The sequence below is a fragment of the Rhincodon typus genome, chromosome 11, assembly GCF_021869965.1.
Source record: "Rhincodon typus isolate 14 chromosome 11, sRhiTyp1.1, whole genome shotgun sequence".
In the NCBI taxonomy this organism is placed as follows: Eukaryota; Metazoa; Chordata; class Chondrichthyes; order Orectolobiformes; family Rhincodontidae; genus Rhincodon; species Rhincodon typus.
The window spans coordinates 68548509-68566225 of NC_063342.1; the positions used below are offsets into that span (position 1 = coordinate 68548509).

The 17717-nt window shown below is 39.3% G+C and overlaps 2 protein-coding genes across 2 annotated transcripts in view; one reads left to right on the plus strand and one right to left on the minus strand.

The window, feature by feature from the left end:
• Positions 1–5560, plus strand: part of LOC109917534 (RCC1 and BTB domain-containing protein 2-like) — an 81086-nt gene extending 75526 nt beyond the window's left edge. Inside the window, exon 12 of the mRNA XM_048602667.1 lies at positions 5451–5560. Coding sequence (XP_048458624.1) covers positions 5451–5459 — 9 coding nt within the window. The 3' untranslated portion in view covers positions 5460–5560. The remainder of the gene's footprint in view (positions 1–5450) is intronic.
• Positions 1–17093, minus strand: part of LOC125484368 (retinoblastoma-associated protein-like) — a 30672-nt gene extending 13579 nt beyond the window's left edge. The window contains exons 1-4 of the mRNA XM_048602668.1: positions 17040–17093; positions 7772–7890; positions 7413–7576; positions 5405–5556 (exon numbers count right to left, since the gene is read on the minus strand). Coding sequence (XP_048458625.1) covers positions 5405–5556; positions 7413–7576; positions 7772–7890; positions 17040–17078 — 474 coding nt within the window. The 5' untranslated portion in view covers positions 17079–17093. The remainder of the gene's footprint in view (positions 1–5404; positions 5557–7412; positions 7577–7771; positions 7891–17039) is intronic.
• Positions 17094–17717: the final 624 nt, after the last annotated feature.

Sequence of the window (17717 nt, forward strand, 5' to 3'; positions counted from 1 at the left end):
TCAGAAATTTCTGAAGGAGGGTCTAGGCCCGAAACGTCAGCCTTCCTGCTCCTCTGATGCTGCTTGGCCTGCTGTGTTCATCCAGCTCTACACCTTGTTAGGTCTGGCAGTATCTGTGGAGAGAAAGCAGAGTTAATGTTTCGGGTCCAGTGACCCTTCTTCAGAACTCTTTCTAATGTAAACTTAGTCATTAACTCTATTAAAATTCAATAACTTATCAGACACAACCCCTTCAATTGATAACTGGAATTTTTCTACTATCATCAAGTCAGAAACAAGGATATGATCTAAACATCTCCTAAACAATATTTCTGCTCAGCTGAGTGAAAGCGAGTGTGTACCAGCCTGCAGGAAATTCACATTTCTTTACTTTCAAAGCTTGGGGACACTGAACCAAGTGTAGCACCTCACTGCAGGAGGTAAACACATTCAGAGCGAGACTGCAGCAAAATGGCAGAGTGGGAATACTGACTATAATTTGGTTCAAAATGGAAATTTGGTCTAAAGGTGGACAGAAGTCCTTTAACCAGGTTTTAATCCAAGGAGTAAACTCACCAGAGCTAGAGGTAAATAGAGAGGATAAAAAGTGTGCATTGAGAAGCTGACCTTCAGTCGGACCAGTAACAGAGCAGTGTCACAAACCACAAAATGATGGGAGTGCAGGGAAAGAAGCTGGTTGGTGAATATATTTTAAAGTAAAAGTAAGGTCTTCACTTTGTATTTATGGCTTCAGTATTTTTCTATCTTTTCATAAAAATAACTTTAAGTATTAGATTGATACTGGTGATTTTATTCATTTTAATTTATAAAAACAAAATATCATTACAATGAAATGTAAATAGTGTGGAATCTCAACTAATTAACAAGTTAAATCAAATATTATAGTGATGGCAGAAAAGGTGATGTGTTGCTGCCACAGCATGTGGAAGCTGCTTAATGTGATCCAGAACAAGCACATCTGTAGTAAGGATTTGCAGCTCAAGGGACTTCAATTCCAAATTGAGGAGCTGCTGATATTGTGCCACAATAGGGAAGGTGAAAGTTACCTGGACAATTTGCTCCTCAGGATGATCACATTCCTCAGACTAGGTGATTCAAAATTGGTTACCTTAGTTGGCTTAAAGTCTGTTATTGGGAAAATTAGTTAGATTATTATTAAAAAAAAGCTATAGAAAGCATTTAGAAACATATGATCAAGTTGGCATGTCTTAATGAAGGAGAAATCATGCCTAACAATAGAATTGTTTCAGGAGGTAAGCAGGATAGATAAACAGGAAGCAGGGGATGTAACATAGTGAATTTTCAGAAGGCATTGATAAATTACGACATGTTAGGCTACTTAATAAGGTAAGACCATATCCATGGTTTTGGAAGTAGTATATTAGCTTGGAGGAGGTTTGGCTAACTATTAGATTTGGGATATGGAGGGCATTTTTAGAATGGCAGCCTCTTGCTTATGGAGTGCCACAGAGATCAGTGCTGGTGCCAATTACTTACAACAAATATGAATGACTTGAATGAGGAAAGTGAATGTACTATGGCCAAATTTGTTGATGGCACAAGAATAGGTAGGAAGGCAATTAGTGAGATTGTGCATTTTGGCAGGAAGAATAGAGGAGCCATATATTATTTTAATGGAGAAAGACTGCAGAAAGCCTCAGGACAGAGTGACTGGTTCATAAAATGCACAAAAGAGCTGAATTCCGGATGAGATCAGTGTCTGTCTTATTATCAAGGCTGCATTTGACCAAGTGTGGCATCAAAGAGCCATAGCAAAACTGGAGCCAATGGGAATCGGGGAAGGAAAAACTCTCTTGGTTAGAGTCATACCTAGCACATAGGAAGATAGTTGTGGATGTTGAAGTGGGGATATTCGTTGATGACTGCACAATGTTCAGCACCATTTGTGATCCCTCAGATACTTAAACAGTCAATGTGCAAACGTTGACAATAACCAGGGCTGACAAGTAGCAAGTAATATGTGTTCCACACAAATGCCAGGCAATGACTATCTCCAATGTGAGACAATCAAGCCATCATCCCTCGATAATCAATAGTGTTACCATATCTTGGGAGTTACCATTGATCAGAATCTCAACTGAACTGGCCATATAAGTACACAGGCTACAACAGAAAATCAAGAGCAAGGAATCTTGCAACGTCTGACTCACCTCCTGACTCTCCAAAGCCTGTCCACCATCTACAGGGAACAAGTCGTGAGCGTGATGAAATATTACCCACTTGCTTGGAGGCGTACAGCTTCAACAACACTCGAGAAGTTTGACACCATCCAGGATAAAGTAGCCTGCTTGACTGGCACTACATCCACAAGCATCACTCCCTCCACCATTCACATAGCAGCAAGTGTGTACCATCTACAAGATGCACTGCAGAAATTCACAGCATCTTCCAAAACACAGATCACCACCATCTAGAAGGACTTTGCAGCAGATACATGGAAGGACCATTATCACCTGCAAGATCCCCCCCGAAGCCACTCACCATCCTGACTTGGAAATATATCATCGCTCCTTTAGTGTTGCTGGGTCAAATCCTCAAAATTTCCTCCCTAACAGCATTGTGGGTCTACCTACAGTACATGGACAAGGGAGCTCACAACACCTCCTCAAGGGCAACAAGGTATGGACAATATACGCTGGGCCAACAGCGATGCTCTACTCCAATGAGTGAACTGAAAAAACAGATGGGTGTCCTTGTCTATAAATCACAAAAAGCTAGCATCCAAGTTCAGCAGGTAATGGGGAAAGTGAATGGAGTATACAAGTAGAGAAGTTTTGCTAAAACTATACTAGGCATTATTCCACAGCTGGAATACTCTGAAAGATGTTGGACCCCTTTTCTAACGAAAAATATCTAGCATTGGAGGTTATTCAGAAAAGGTTTCACTAGATTGATCTCAGATATCGACGGATTTTCTTTCTAGGTGAGGTTGAGTAAGTTGGGCATGAGCTCGTTGGAATTTAGAAGAATCAAAGTCAATTTTATTGAAACATACAAGCTTCTTAGGGACCTGACAGGGTACATATGGAGAGCTTGTTTCCATTTGTGGAAGAGTCTAGGACAAGAGTACATAGTCTCAGAATAAGGGTTTGCACATTTAAGACAGGGAATGAGGAGGAATTTCTTCTCTCAAAGGATAGTGAATCTGTGGAATTCTCTACTACAGAGAGCTGTCAAGGCTGGGTTGTTAAGTACATCGAAGGCTGAGATAGATTTTTAAACATTCAGGGAATCAAGGATTATGGGAAAAAGGCAGCAAAGTTGGGGATTATTAGGTGAGCCATGAATTTACTGAATGGCACAGCAGATTCATTGAGCTGAATGGCCTACTTCTGCTCCCACATTTTAAGAGTTAGCCTAACTCAGCAAAACTCAAGGAGTATTCCGATGAGGTGTCATTCGGCTCAAAACATTAATTCTGTTTTTCTTTCTCCATAGATGCTGCCAGACCTGCTGAGTTTCTCTAGCATTTCCTATTTTCATTATCAGGAGTTTTCTTGGTCTGATCCCACATTAGAGTCAAGCTATTTCCTGAGCTTATGTTCTTATCTTCAGTTTACTGAAGCATATTGTATACTAAATCCTGCTGTAATGTCATTTTTATGAAAAAAAAGTACCTTAAAATGAGGAATTTAAAGGCATTGGCACAGATCTTCCAAGCAATGGCAGTGGTCATTGCATTGCCCTGCAAACATACATTTCCCCAAACAGATGCAGTTGCATACTTCTATGGGGTTCTACTAAGCCTGGTTTTCACAGAATTGTGATTTCATTCATTTACTGCCAGCATTTAGTGCCCATCCCTAGTTGCCCTTGAGAAAGCAGGAGTGAACTGCCCTCTTATACAGCTGTAGTCCGTTTTTGCTGTCAGTATATCCATGTCGTTAGGAAGGAAATTCCAGGATTCTGATTCATTGACAGTGAGGGCAAATGCAGTCTGAATGTTAATGGATGACTGGGTGAATGGTGAGTGGAGGACCGAGTCTATGGATAGTTTGGTCAGGGGATAAAATGGAAAGGTGGGAAAGGTAGATAGGTGGATGTGTGAGATGGGCTGCTGGGATGTAGGTATTTGGGTATGAGAGTGTGGTGTTTATATGGGTGAGGTGGCTATGTGCACATAACATGGTAGGAGAGTGGACGCAGGTAGATGGGTCGGTAATTCACTGGGTAGTCAGGTGGGAGGAGCACTCAGTTTGGATCAAAGGGGTAGCCAGGTGCCATTCAGACTGGGAGAGCAGTTGTCGAGTATTCAGATTAGGTTGAGGGGGCGAGAGTGCGATTGGTCAGGGTGTAATCTAACTGGGCAGCTGACAGGTGGTACTGAAGGGAATAGCTGGTCTGGGTCAGAGAGATGTGTTAACTTGAGCTTCAGTCAGAGTGGCAGCGTGTTGATTCAGGGGACTAGTCTGGCAGAGTTCATTGGAGAGCTGTTTCTATAGTTACCCAAGAGTTAGACTAGGTGTTAATGTGTCTAACATTTCTTGGGTAATTACCCAAGCAAGTACTACAAATCCTTCCCAACTGTGATATTCATGGAGGGAGCAATGGAGTAGGGGAATATGCTCATCAGAAGTTGAAATTTCCTTGGAAATTCTCTTGGAGGTTCACTTGTTGTGTCTTCCATAGGGTCTCTAGACATATCTTCAGTTTTATGTCCAGTCTTTGATGATCCACATTCTCTCCTGATGGTCTCCTCCCCCATCTCTTTGTACATGGAGGCACCAATCTCCCCTGCCACTTTCCCTCCAAATACTTCTGCCTCCAAATACTTAATCTCTCTGGTCATGAACCAGCCAAAGTTCCAGCACCAAACTCCCAATCTCTCTGACCCCAGCATCCAAGATCACAGCAGTTCTCCAACTGATCTTGCCCAGTTTGACACCTGACCTTTCCACTCCCTCTCATCAACAGTGAGCTGCTTCCTCTTGAATCCTTTCTCATTTGATACTGACAAATTGTGCCATAATAAGACCATAAGACATGGAAGCAGAAATTAGGCCATACAGCCCATTCAATCAGCTCTGCCATTCAATCGTGGCTGATAAGTTTCTCAACCCCAGTCTCCCGCCTTCTCCCTGTAACCTTTGATCCCCTTAACAATCAAGAATAATGCAGAAGGTCTCCCTGCCCAAGAAGCAGCCAGTCTCTTAATCTTGATGGCTGTGGCTAGGAAATGAACTTGAAAAATGCTGATCTAATGTTAGGACCCAGAAGAGGAAAATAATCCAGGGTTCTCAATATGGATTCCCTTCACATGCAACAAGCATCGTGTTCAGTTCTGATGCCACCACATTACATGAAATCAATGTTCCAAGTATCAAAAAAGCCACATTGGAAGATAGTTCAATTGTCTCTAAATGAAATAAATAGCACATGATACCTGGTCTAAATGTCTGTCTCTCATAAGTTCATATTCATTTCCTAAGGTATGTTGAAACAGAGTCCATATGATGGCTTCAAGTGGAGGATGGTCAGATGGCAGACGAAGATGGTTGCAGAGCATAATCAATCGAAGATATGCCAATCGATACACTGCATAAATAATACATGGCAAGAAGTAAAGTCATTTTAGTTTTGTGCTCAATAACTTATCATCACAGAATATTGTCAAAACAACCAAAAATGTCTTCACATAATTCTTGCAAAGAAATGTATTTTCAAATTGGAGAAAGTTTCCTAGATACATATCAGTATTATTTTCAGATTTTCAATATGTTCTGATATGGATTAGCCATGTTATACAGGAGAACCTGCTGGCTGCTGATGGGGAGGAACGGATTAATCTATTAGTCTTTGGAGGGCAACAAAATAAGGAAGTTCTGACGAAATCCCAACAGAAGATGAAGTAACCAACCATGATGAAATGGAGGGTTTCAGACTCCAGGTAGACAAAAATAATTGATGTAAATTCCCTTGGCAGGGTGACTGACTCAGCTGAATAAAGCAGCATAAATTATTACAATGGAAAATCTTTCTGAAACAGGAAGTCAAATATATCCTTCTAAAGCATAGTACTGAAAGTGAAGCTTGAAAATTTTATTTTTGGATGAAAATGATCAAATGGTCTATGCTGTGTATAAGCCAGTTAAAGAAAACCACTTTTTTTACCAGACAAAAAGAGGAAATTTCAATTGCTTCTGTCACCACCAACTGCGTTATCTGTTTTAAACGTCAATTTACCTTGTAAAACTGTAAAAACTAGAAATTTAGATAATGTTAGGTTGTACTTAAATGACTGTTATTTTTAACCTTCTGGCATCAGCTTTTCAAAAGTTGGCCAGTAGGAAAGAGATAGTTCTTCTACATAGGGATGATAATGGCACAGTTAGAAGCCTTTTAAACTCTAATCTTTAATAAACATTGTGAATTACATGCTCTTGGTTAATTCATTGGATGTTAGAGATCTTAATGAAAACTTAGACAGCTATGCCATTCCAACAAGAGTCACTTTCTCAATCGGTATGAGGGGATAGGGGTCCACGAGGATGGTGTGGGGTGGGTGGGGGGCGGAGAGGGAGGTGAAATTCAAGGACAAATCTCCAGCATCCTCATGTGTCATTCAGGTAGCAACAGGGATGCAGATGTAGAAGGTACAATCCAGTAACCCACCAAATGCCCTCTAAAATTGTGTGTTTGTCACAGTATCTGTTTTTTTGGTGATTCTCTTTTGGCTGCCTCTTAATTCTCATTCCTTAGATATCAGTAAAATAACATTAGGGAGTTTTTCCACCATAGCTGAGACATTTCTGACTGGATCAGACATTGATTATTCAAACAGTTCTCAAACCATTTTTATTTGTTGGCCTCTACAATTTCAAACTTGTTCAGCTATGAGAACTTAAAGAATTCTAATGCCCTCTCACATTCCTGTAATAAGAAAAAAACTCAAATCTACCTAACTTTCATATATTATTGCTACCTCCTTTGTTACTTACTCTTTTAGTTTAATGTCCATTTGCCTGCTCCTAGCTTCTGTTCATTGTCCCTTGCCTGACACCATTGATGCTGCTCTACTAGCCTCTCACTTAGAGAGGTGGGTGAGGTGTGAAAGGAAAGCATATGGGATGGCAAGTAGGTAACAGCAAGGGTGTGAGGACAGGGAGACAGCGAGGAGGGTGGAATCAGGCGTTCAGGACAGGGAAGTGGTGAGTGGGGTTCCAGAGATGCTGAGAGTGAAGCATCAGGAAATGTTTAAATAATAAACTAAATATGTTCTTGGCAGATGCACAGCAACCATGTGAGAAAAAAAATACACCATCTGTATACATATTCTGCTACCATCTGAAGCACAGCAAAGCAGCCCTAGACTGGTCAATACTATGGCTATTTCTTATTTGCTTTAGAATTATCACTAAGAGCTCCAGAAGATAATTTGTACAATGACGTACATTTTTTGTAGAAGAGAGAAAGTGAGGTAAATCTCTGAGGTTTTTGCTGAAGCTGGAACTGAGACTGGCCAGCAGATGATGTCTCAATCTTTGCTTGCTGTGTGGGAACTTCATGCGCTGTACAGGACCCTCTTCTCTGCGGGGATCTGTCCGGATGCAAATAACTGTAGACAAATAGAAGATTCCAGAGGTGACTGAGCTGCTTTGCTAAATGAGAATTAAATTCAGGTAGACATGTATATATGTAATGAGAATACTCTAGATTATGTGTTTATATCTGCTTGCTTCTACAACTTCAGCAATGAACACTAGCTGTCAATGATAGCCACAGAGTATATCCTGTGTACATACATACTTACAGGTCTGCAGCAGTGTGGTTATGCTGCAAAGGTTGTTCGAGAGTACTAGTGGGTTCAGGCTGATCTGGCTGATCTTCCTGTTCCTTTTGCTGTCTGAGTATGTCAAACAAAGGTGAGTCCTGAAAGAAACACAGTTCACATTTAAAAAAAGATCTAAACCTAAACAGATCCCTAAATATTTGCATGATGCCATTCAAATAATGCTAGAATACAATGTGGGAAGAATATTAAGAAGTTTGGGGAACATCCAGGAGAATGAATTAGAAGGCTCAAGTCAGGGGAACAACCGCATGATTGACTGAGCTAAATTGCACAATAACATTCTATCACTTTGCAAAAGCCCTTCCACCTTGGCCTGAATGGAAGACTAACTCTCATTAGCTTTCTACCTTGTGTAATTCAACATTTAAAAATAACTGTTGGATAACAAATATTAACAGCATTGGTAAGGCACAGAGTTTCCAACAGATTAACAGAGAAACATAGTGAATTGGTTTTCTATTTCAACACAGTACAGAAATTCCTCTAAACTTTGTGTGCTTTCAACAATGTTTTCATTACATTTATAGAACTAAATCAATGCAGGTGGTAAGGGAAGGGAAGTAAAAACCTAGATGCAGAAAGGAATAAAATAAACTAAATGGTGAGTGAGCATAAAATAAAAAAGATCTGAAATGACAGCACTGCTCACAGGAGCATTCTAGTGAAATGCATCAAATCTTCAAAGCAGCCATGATAGTTTGAGCAGGGTGTTGGAGCAATTTGCCTAAGAGCAGTCAGGAATGGCACCAGAGTGGTGGGATGAAGTATTTACCGAGGCAGTGGCTACAGTTGGCAAACAATGAATAAGGGGTATCACACAGCACAGAAGGCAGTCATTTAGCCCATCATGTTACCGTGGACTCTTTAAAAGAACTATTAATAAAGTCCCACTACCCTCACTTATTTCCTGTAGCCCTGCAAATTTCTCCTTTACGGGTTAACTTTAACAGCTTGTAGTTATATAGCGAATTTAACAGACCGTAATGCCCCAAGGTGCCTTCAAATAAACGTTAACACCAAACACACGAAGTGATATCAGAAAGTGCTGCAAACCATTTGGTTAAAGCAATAAGGAGTGCATAAAAGGACAAGAGAGAGGTTTAATTAAAAAAGAATTTTCAGAACTACGGAGCTGGACACAGAAAGGAGTGCCCACTGATTTTGCAGCAGAGTGGTAACAACTGAGAATACACAAGGAGCCAAAAATGGAAGAGTGTAGAATTGAGGAGAAAGTTACATAGGTAGAAAGTGGTGACAGCATGGAAGGATTTAAAAACAAGGATAGAAATTTTAGCATTGAGGATTGGCTGGACTGGGATCCATTGTAGGTCAGTGAGCATAGCATGTACAAATAAATAGGATTGGTATGTGAGTTAAGATATGGGCAGCAGACTTTTGAAGGAGCCACAGGTTACTGAGGCTAACCAGCAATGCAATAGTAATTGGTCTAGATATGACAAAGGCACAGAGAAGAGTTTCAGCACCAGATACATTGAGGCAGAGAGGGATGGGCACTGCTATGCAGATTGAAAACAATCTTGATTATATAGAGAGAGCATGGAGTTAGGTGGTCAGCTCAGCATCAAATGGGTACTGAATCTTAAACAGTATGTTTATGCTGCAGACAATGTTTAGAGGATGGAGTTAGTACCGAGCGAACGGAGTTTGTTGTGTGGACTGGAGACAACAGCTTTGATCATCTCAACATCTAATTGGAGGAAATAACGACATATCCAATACTATTGTGATACAAGTAGTGCAACAAATCAGAGGCATAGTTCTAGAGAGCTGCTGGTGAGACTGAATTTTTGAATGTTACTACTTTTTAACATACTTTGATGACGGTATGTTCCAGATTATAGTAATTAGCAGCATAACTCTCTTCAGATATTGTATCAATTATTCCAATTTTGCATTCTTTACTTTCACTTCTGTAAACTAAAACATTTTCTTTCATCTACTCCAGAAAAAAAACCCAGTACAATTTGATCATATTTATCAAATCTGTTTAGTCAATTCAGCTTCTCTACTCTCTCCACATATCTCAAGTTACTACTCTCTGTTACTATTCTAGTAAATCTTGTTTGCACCTCTTGACATCCTTTGTAAATTGTGGTTCCCAGAACTGGACCCAAAACTCCAGCTGGATCTAATCAAGGCAAGTATAATATTTTTCTTATTTACGTCCCGGAAGGCACCAAACAGCTCCACTTATGTGTGTGTGTAAGTAAGCTGTGAAAACAATGATTCCAGTTTGTGTTTTACATATACAACACAATTTGCATCAATTATTAGCTTCTTCTGCTATACTGTTAAATATGTTTCTAATCTTTTTGCTTCTATATTCTGTAAACAAATTTAAACAATTACTTTTGGCTTACTAAGCAGTGGCTGTGTAACATAAGTCTGATCCTGTTAATTCAGTCATTTTACATTTGAAAACAAAACAACTCTAATTATCCAATAGTCTATTTAAGTTATTTTAACAAAATAGCAGACGAGGTAATATAATGTTCAAAAGAGAAACGTATTGTGACCCTACAAGGCAGAAAATAAATATGCAACTTATAATTCAATGTTTTATAGAAAAGGGGGTAATCCAACAGTAAGTTCAAGAAAAGTTGAAATTTGAATCACCAACCCATTCAAACAAACATTTTCTTGGAATAATGATGGCAAGGTTGTGTAGTGGAATATTGCATAAACCATATTAATAACAGCAAGAACAATGTACAATAAAAAGTTTACAAACCAAAATCCTGAGTTACTAGAAACATTACCTTCAGTTGGAATCCAACTGTTAATCAATCTTGTTCAAACAAGTAAATTACAGATGACAAAAAAAACTATTAAAAACCCAGCAGGATGCAATTAGGTCCTCGGTTCAAGTGCAAACATGGCTCATATATATCACAGATGCCAGCATTTCAGCCACATTTCTCCCCCTCAAGGGAATCAGGCTTCGCTAGTGTAAAGATCAGACAACTATCAGGAAACAGTCCATTAATTATATCAAATAAATTAATCTTCCTCTTCATTTCCATCTTCTTAAAGCCAATAATTCATGGTGATATATAGGAACATAGAAAATAGGTACAGGAGTAGGCCATTCGGCCCTTCAAGCCTGCACCACCATTCAATACGACCCTGGCTGATCATGCAATCTCAGTATCTCATTCCCGCTTTTTCTCCATACTGTCGGATCCCTTTAGCTGCAAGGGCCACGTCCAGCTGCCTCTTGAATATATCTAATGAACTGGCCCTAACAGCCTCCCGTGGGAGAGAATTCCATAGGTTCATAACTCTCAAAGTCAAGAAAATCTTGCTCATCTCAGTCCTGAATGGCTTACACCTCATTCTTACATTGTGACTCCTAGTTCTGGACTTCTCCAACATCATGAATATTCTTCCCACATCTAGCCTGTTCAGTCTGATCACGATTTTGTGTTTCTATGACAGCTCCCCCCCCCTCATTCTTCTAAAATTCAGAAAGTATAAGCCCAGTTGATCCAGTCTTTCCTCATGTGTCAGACCTGTCATCCTGTGAATTAGTCTGGTGAACCTTCGCTGGACTTCCTCAATGGCAAGAGTATCCTTCCTTAGACTAGGAGACCAAAACTGCACACAATACTCAAGGTGTGGCCTCACCAAGGCCCTGTATAACTGCAGCAAGAAATCCTTATTCCAACACTCAAATCCTCTTGCTATGAAGACCAGCATATTATATTGTTTCTTTGGGCTGCCAGTACCAGTGGCCAGTCCTTGTGTTGAAAATCAAGATTCTCGAATGTGAAAATGAAAGTAATCTTAATCTAAAGCGTAAAGCATCATGAAAATTAATATCCCACTGACCACAATATGGATCAATTAATCTCCCCATTAGCTTAGGAATGGCTCTTTTTCACAATTTAAGAACATTGATGCTTGCCAATAAGATGATGTTGTCTTGTTAAATGTAATTTGATTTATTTTTTCCTCTACGTTCAGCAGTCCATGAGTCCCCATCCAATCATTTTAATGGGAGGAGAACTACAGTCTTGCGAGTACAGAAGTGAGAAATGCTTACCATGACACTCAAAGTTCTACTCTGTCTCAGTCATAGAAGTTAACTATGTTCGAGTCGCATCAAAACTAGCAAATGCAACAAGAAATAGTCTTTAATGCTTCAGGTCAAACCAGCAGAAAACAAGTGCTACCATGATAAACAGCAGGTAACAATGAATAGAATACCCTATCACAATCATCAGCAGCAACTTTGCAAAGGTTGGATCCAAGTGAAATGTTCAAATTGTCTTGACTTCACAAACAGCAGCCATGTTTGAAAATTACAGTAAATTCTTGGCCTTTTTTGACCCCAATGTACTGAAGCAACTTGCCCCTGACAAAATAGCAAATTTCAGTTTAACATCACAAATAACTTTATTCTTAATACATATTTTTGTTAGTGGTACAGAGAAGTGCTGTCTGCCTCTCTCCTGCTTTCTGTTTTACTCATTTTAGGTTAGTGTTTACTTCACTCCACTCTACCTTCCATTGTGTCTTTTAACTTAGATGCAACACTTGAAGAACAAACAAAATCAAAATTGCTGGCCCCTGCCTCAGACTATCATAGCAGCTGGGTAAAACTTTCAGCAGCTAGTCTGCTGTGCCCAACATGTGGTATTTGCATGACGGGGAGAGGTGGTTTGGGGATAGAATGCATCAATTCTATGCCATTTACACTTACTTCCTGCTTATGGAACAAACCAACTCTGCATTTCCAAAAGGTAATGCTGCCTTTCTGAGAAGCTTTAACTGGATGTTACTCCAAGCAAAAAAGCCTAAGTATAAAATGTTGTGGTTATGCTTAATGTTATTTATTGTATTTCTCCTTTACACAGTAATTTGAGTCAACATAAGTTCTTCTCAAAAGCTGTGAAAATGATGCCCTATCCTTTTAAGTGTAACAGCAATTTCCACAAGTAATGTCTGATATAATTCCAGTAATTAAGGAGACTTCTTTTTAAATAGAAAAATACTAGCTAAAAGTTAAGAGATATTTTAAAAACAAAAATAATTTGTAAAGTTTATCATGACATTATTTACAGTTTGTTCTCACATGGGTGCGGAACCAATTAAGTTGGAGTAATACAAAGCTAAATATTATTAAAATCAGTAAAAAATACTATTATGTTTGACATTTATAAAGGAAACAACTTAGAGTTAAAGAATTTATTAACTTTTTATTTGTTTAGCAAAGAGCCAACTGGGCTTGATGCAGACGATCAGGTGTCTTGAACCCATATTTCAGTGATGCTGAATTTAAAAAAGACCCATCAGATATAAATATTAAGATGGCTTTAAACAACAAAAACATGCAAGTACTTATTGGCAAATTACAAAGCTGATTGAGCATCAATCCTAAGAAGCTAACTGGAGTGGAGACCTTAATAGCTAATAGAATGAAACACATACTGAAAAATGGAAGAAAATACAAAGAAATATAAATTGCACATCTACAAAGCTAGGATAGGTACAACCCAACTCCACATGCTCCTTTCCCTCAGCTCTATGTTTGTATTCTGCTAAATCAGGCTTCTGCTCATCACCACACGAAATCAGACCCACCAATGGCATCCTCTGTAAACTCTAAACTCCACCTTTCTAACCTGTCAGCATCGAAAGGCTCAGTCGGCAGCGTTGTACAATGTTCCCCTCTGTTGCACTGTTGGATAGAACTGTCCTTGCCAGGTTCCATTCTTATTTATCTTTCCTATCCCTGCAATGGCTTCTCTTCCTGCTCCTCCATAGTTTATACTGAAACCTCCCAAAGATCTATTCTTGGCCCCTTCTACTTCTCGGATATTTGATACCCTTTGGCGATATCATCAGATTCCACGAATGCTGATAATAGCCACATCTAACAAATCACTACCTTCTTCAAACTCTCTGCTGTTTGCAAATCATCAGCCTGCTTGTCAAACATCTAGAATGGGAACTGTAGAAATTTACCTATATATCTGGGTTATATCCTGTCCCTACAGAAAAGCCTTTTGTGGAACTGACAATTCCTCTCTCTGCTTCAGCTTCAACCAGAGTGGTCAAAATGTCAGTTCTATTAAATCTTGCACTGAGCTTTTGATCCCAGATCCTATCCATCCCCGTAACACTAACTGGCTGTGCCCCTGCCCCAGGAAAGTATCTACTAAAATTCTCACGCATGTCTTTGTAACCTCACTTAAGGAAGCCTTCCTATTAAATTCAGCAGGTCATTCAGGCCTTCTAACATTCTTGATCTCATCAGACCTACACACTCAACTTGCCATCAAGTTAAAATGCTTTTATCTTTAAGTTCTGTGTTATGTTATGAAATAACATAAGATGGGAGGAATTTTTCCTAATCAAATTAAATCACTTGTCAATTCAATGAAAAGCCAGTGAAGGTTTTTAAAATGACTTATTTTAATGACCTGGATGAAAAGACAAATTAGTTAAGTTTGCTGATAATACAAAGCTACATTGAAGGAAAAACCATAGGCAGGACACAGAGGCTGCAAAGAGATATAGACAAATTAACTGACTGAGCAACAAAATGTTAAGTGAGGTATAGTGCAAGGGAATATAGTACTAATAATGGAAAATCAGATTTTTTTTTTTAAAAAATAGGTCCTGTTGATGTTCCAGGACACTTGGGTGTATTTGTACAAAAGGAGCAAAGTCAGCATGCAGGTGCTGTAAGCAATTACAAAAGCCAATGACTGGAGTACATAAATAAATGTCTCGCTGAAATTGTACAGAGTTTAACAGATGATATCTGGAGTACTGTGTGCAGTTTTGGTCTCTACACTTAGAAAAAATATACTTGCATTGGAAATGGTACAGCGAACCTTTACTAAATTGGTCCCTGGGATGATAGGATTGTCCTATGATGAGAGGCTGAGCAAATTGAACCTATTTTCTCTGTAATTTAAAAGAGCAAGTGGTTGAGACGTACAAGATTCTTAAGGAGTTTGGTTGGATAGGTGCCTAGGAAACTGGTTGGGGAATTTGGACAGGGACACAGTATTAGGATAAGGGGCTAATCATTTAGGATTAATGTTAGGAGCAATATTTAACGGAAAAAGGCATGCATCTTTGGAGATCTCTGCCGTGAAGGTTTGGATGTGCTCCATCATTTAATATATTTAAGGCTGGGACAGACAAAGTCTTCGTCTCTCAGGGAATCAAGGGATAATACGGCACAGGCAGGAAGTGAATGTGGAAGACTAAGATCAGCCATGATCATTTTAAATGGTAGAGCATTCTCGAGAGGCTATACAGTCTATGATTGCATCTTTTCAATGCGTTTTTCACTGTCTCGTCAGATGTGGGCCATGTTTTGGGTCGGAACCTTTCTTCAGGACTTCAAGATAAACTTGCAGGTTGAGTCGGCAATTAGTAAGGCAAATACAATGTTGGCATTTATTCTGAGGGGATTAGAATATAAAAGTAAGGATGTACTTCTGAGACTTTAAAAACCTGTGGTCAGACCATATTTAGAGTATTGAGAGCAATTTTGGGCCCCATACCTCAGCAAGGATGTACTGGCCCTGGAGTGGGTCCAGAGGAGGTTCACAAGAATGATCCCAGGAATGAAAGGCTTAACAATATGAAGAACATTTGAGGACTCTGGGTCTCCTGGAAGGATGAAGGGGGAAATCTAACTGAAACTTACAGAATACTGAAAGGCCTGGATACAGTGGACGTTGGGAAGACGTCTCCTTTGGCAGGAGAGACCAGGATCTGAGGGCACAGCTTCGGAGTAAAGGGAAGACCCTTTAGAATGGAGTTAAGGAGAAACTTCTTCAGCTGGAGAGTAGTGAATCTATGCAATTCACTGCCACAGAAGGCTGTGGAGGCCAGGTCATTCAGTCTATTTAAGACAGAGATAGATAGGTTGTCAGGGGGTTCAAAGGTTACGGGGAGAAAACAGGACAATGGAGTTAAGAAACTTAAACAGCCATGACTGAATGGTGGAGCGGACTCGATAGGCCGAATGGCCTACTTTCTGCTCCTATGTCTTATGGTCTATTGTTGGGTAGATGCCAGTGTTCGAACTGTACTAGAAGAACTTGGCTAGGGGAGCAGCAAGTTCTGGAGCATAAGTCTTCAGTACAATTGTCAGTATGTTGTCAGGGCCCATTGCTTTTGTAGTATCCAGCGCCTCAAATAATTTCTTAATATCACGTGGAGTGAATCAAATTGGCTGAATACTGACACCTGTCATACTGAGGACCAATGGAGAAGACTTAGATGAATCATCCAGTCAGCACTTCTGGCTGTAGATTGCTATGAATGCTTCAGCCTTATATTTGCACTGATGTGCTGGACTCTTCCATCATTGAGAATGGGGATATTATGCGTTCTTATTTATCCAATGCAGTGTCACAATGTGATGAACTGTTAATAGATATTTCTTTAAATATGTCATCTTGTGTTATTAAAGCGCAACAAGCTTACAGACTTTAAAACATTTCAAGGTTTTTCAGGAAATTGGAGCCATATTGCAGACACGGATGCTATACAATCCATCATATCTATGCTAGCTCTTTGAAGGAACTACCTACTCAATTAGTCTCATTTCACACTGTCCCAAATCCATTCAAAACTTTCTTTTTCAAGGGAATTGAAAAAATCCTTTTTATTGAATGTGCTTCTGTCATCCTTTCAGGCGCTATATCCCAGATTAAACTACATGCTGCATAAAAAATTCTAATTACCCCTTTTTTGATAATTATTTCCAGGAAGTTTAATATTATTTCTTAGAAATCACTCAACAATTAGATAATTGCTGACAATATCTGAAATTGAAGAACACAATGCCAAATCTCTATGAATTAAACGCTTATACCAGTCATCAAATTGATTATCAAGAATACGAAGGTAGATCTGAAACAATGGAAACAATGGGAAAGTAAGTGCCCATGCAGAAAGTTTCAAGACTTAAAACATTAGGGCAAAAACTTAATCAGCAGCAAAATCCACAATGTTAAACTGAAAAGGCAAATTGTGTTTGAGTTTGTGGTGAAAATGAGAACTGCATAGTTGCTGTGGTAATGAGAAAAAACATACACATCTTGAAATTGCTATTTAAGCAGAAAGGCAAGGCAGCCACTGGTGGGATACAACTAGCTGCGTAATAATTTGTGGAGAGGGAAGCAAAGTTAATGCTTTGTGTCCGAAATGAAACTTGTTTTTTGGAACTTACAAAGTTCAATTCTGAAGATGTCATATGGACTTGAAACATTAACTTTTATCTGTGTCCACATATGCTACCAGATCTGCTGAGTTTCTTCAGCACTTTCTGTTTTCATTTCCAATCTCCAGCATCCGCAGTACTTCACTTTTATTTGAGTGGTATAGTTGATGCTCTGGATCAGCCAGGCCATATTGCATATGATTGGTATCCTTCTAATTGGCTGCAAAAGGCAAACTCACTTTCAGTTTATTGCTTATATGTGAGTTAATTTAGTCACAAATGGACTGAAAGCTAACTGTTAATCTGTTTCTAAACATATACTCAGCGACTGTTTTAAAAACAGCCCACAAAGATTTCTGCTATGATCATGTAACCGCAATAACCTTTCACATCCTTCCTCAAATTAATTTCAGTCTGACAATCAACACCAAGGTACCTCCTGATAAACCTGGAGCTCTCACTACTGTTTCTGTCTCCAAGAAAAACCCTTACAGAATGAAGTTGCAACTTACACTAATCTGACAACATATGACTTTCCACTAAACCCCTGGAATGGACATAAACAACTGGCTATCTGCAATGCAAACCTTTGCCTTGCCCAGAGGCCTGGTTACCTGACTCCTACAGTATTGAACTCCAATGCCTTTTTGAATATCTGATTTTGAAACAACTGATAGTTTAGGGGTC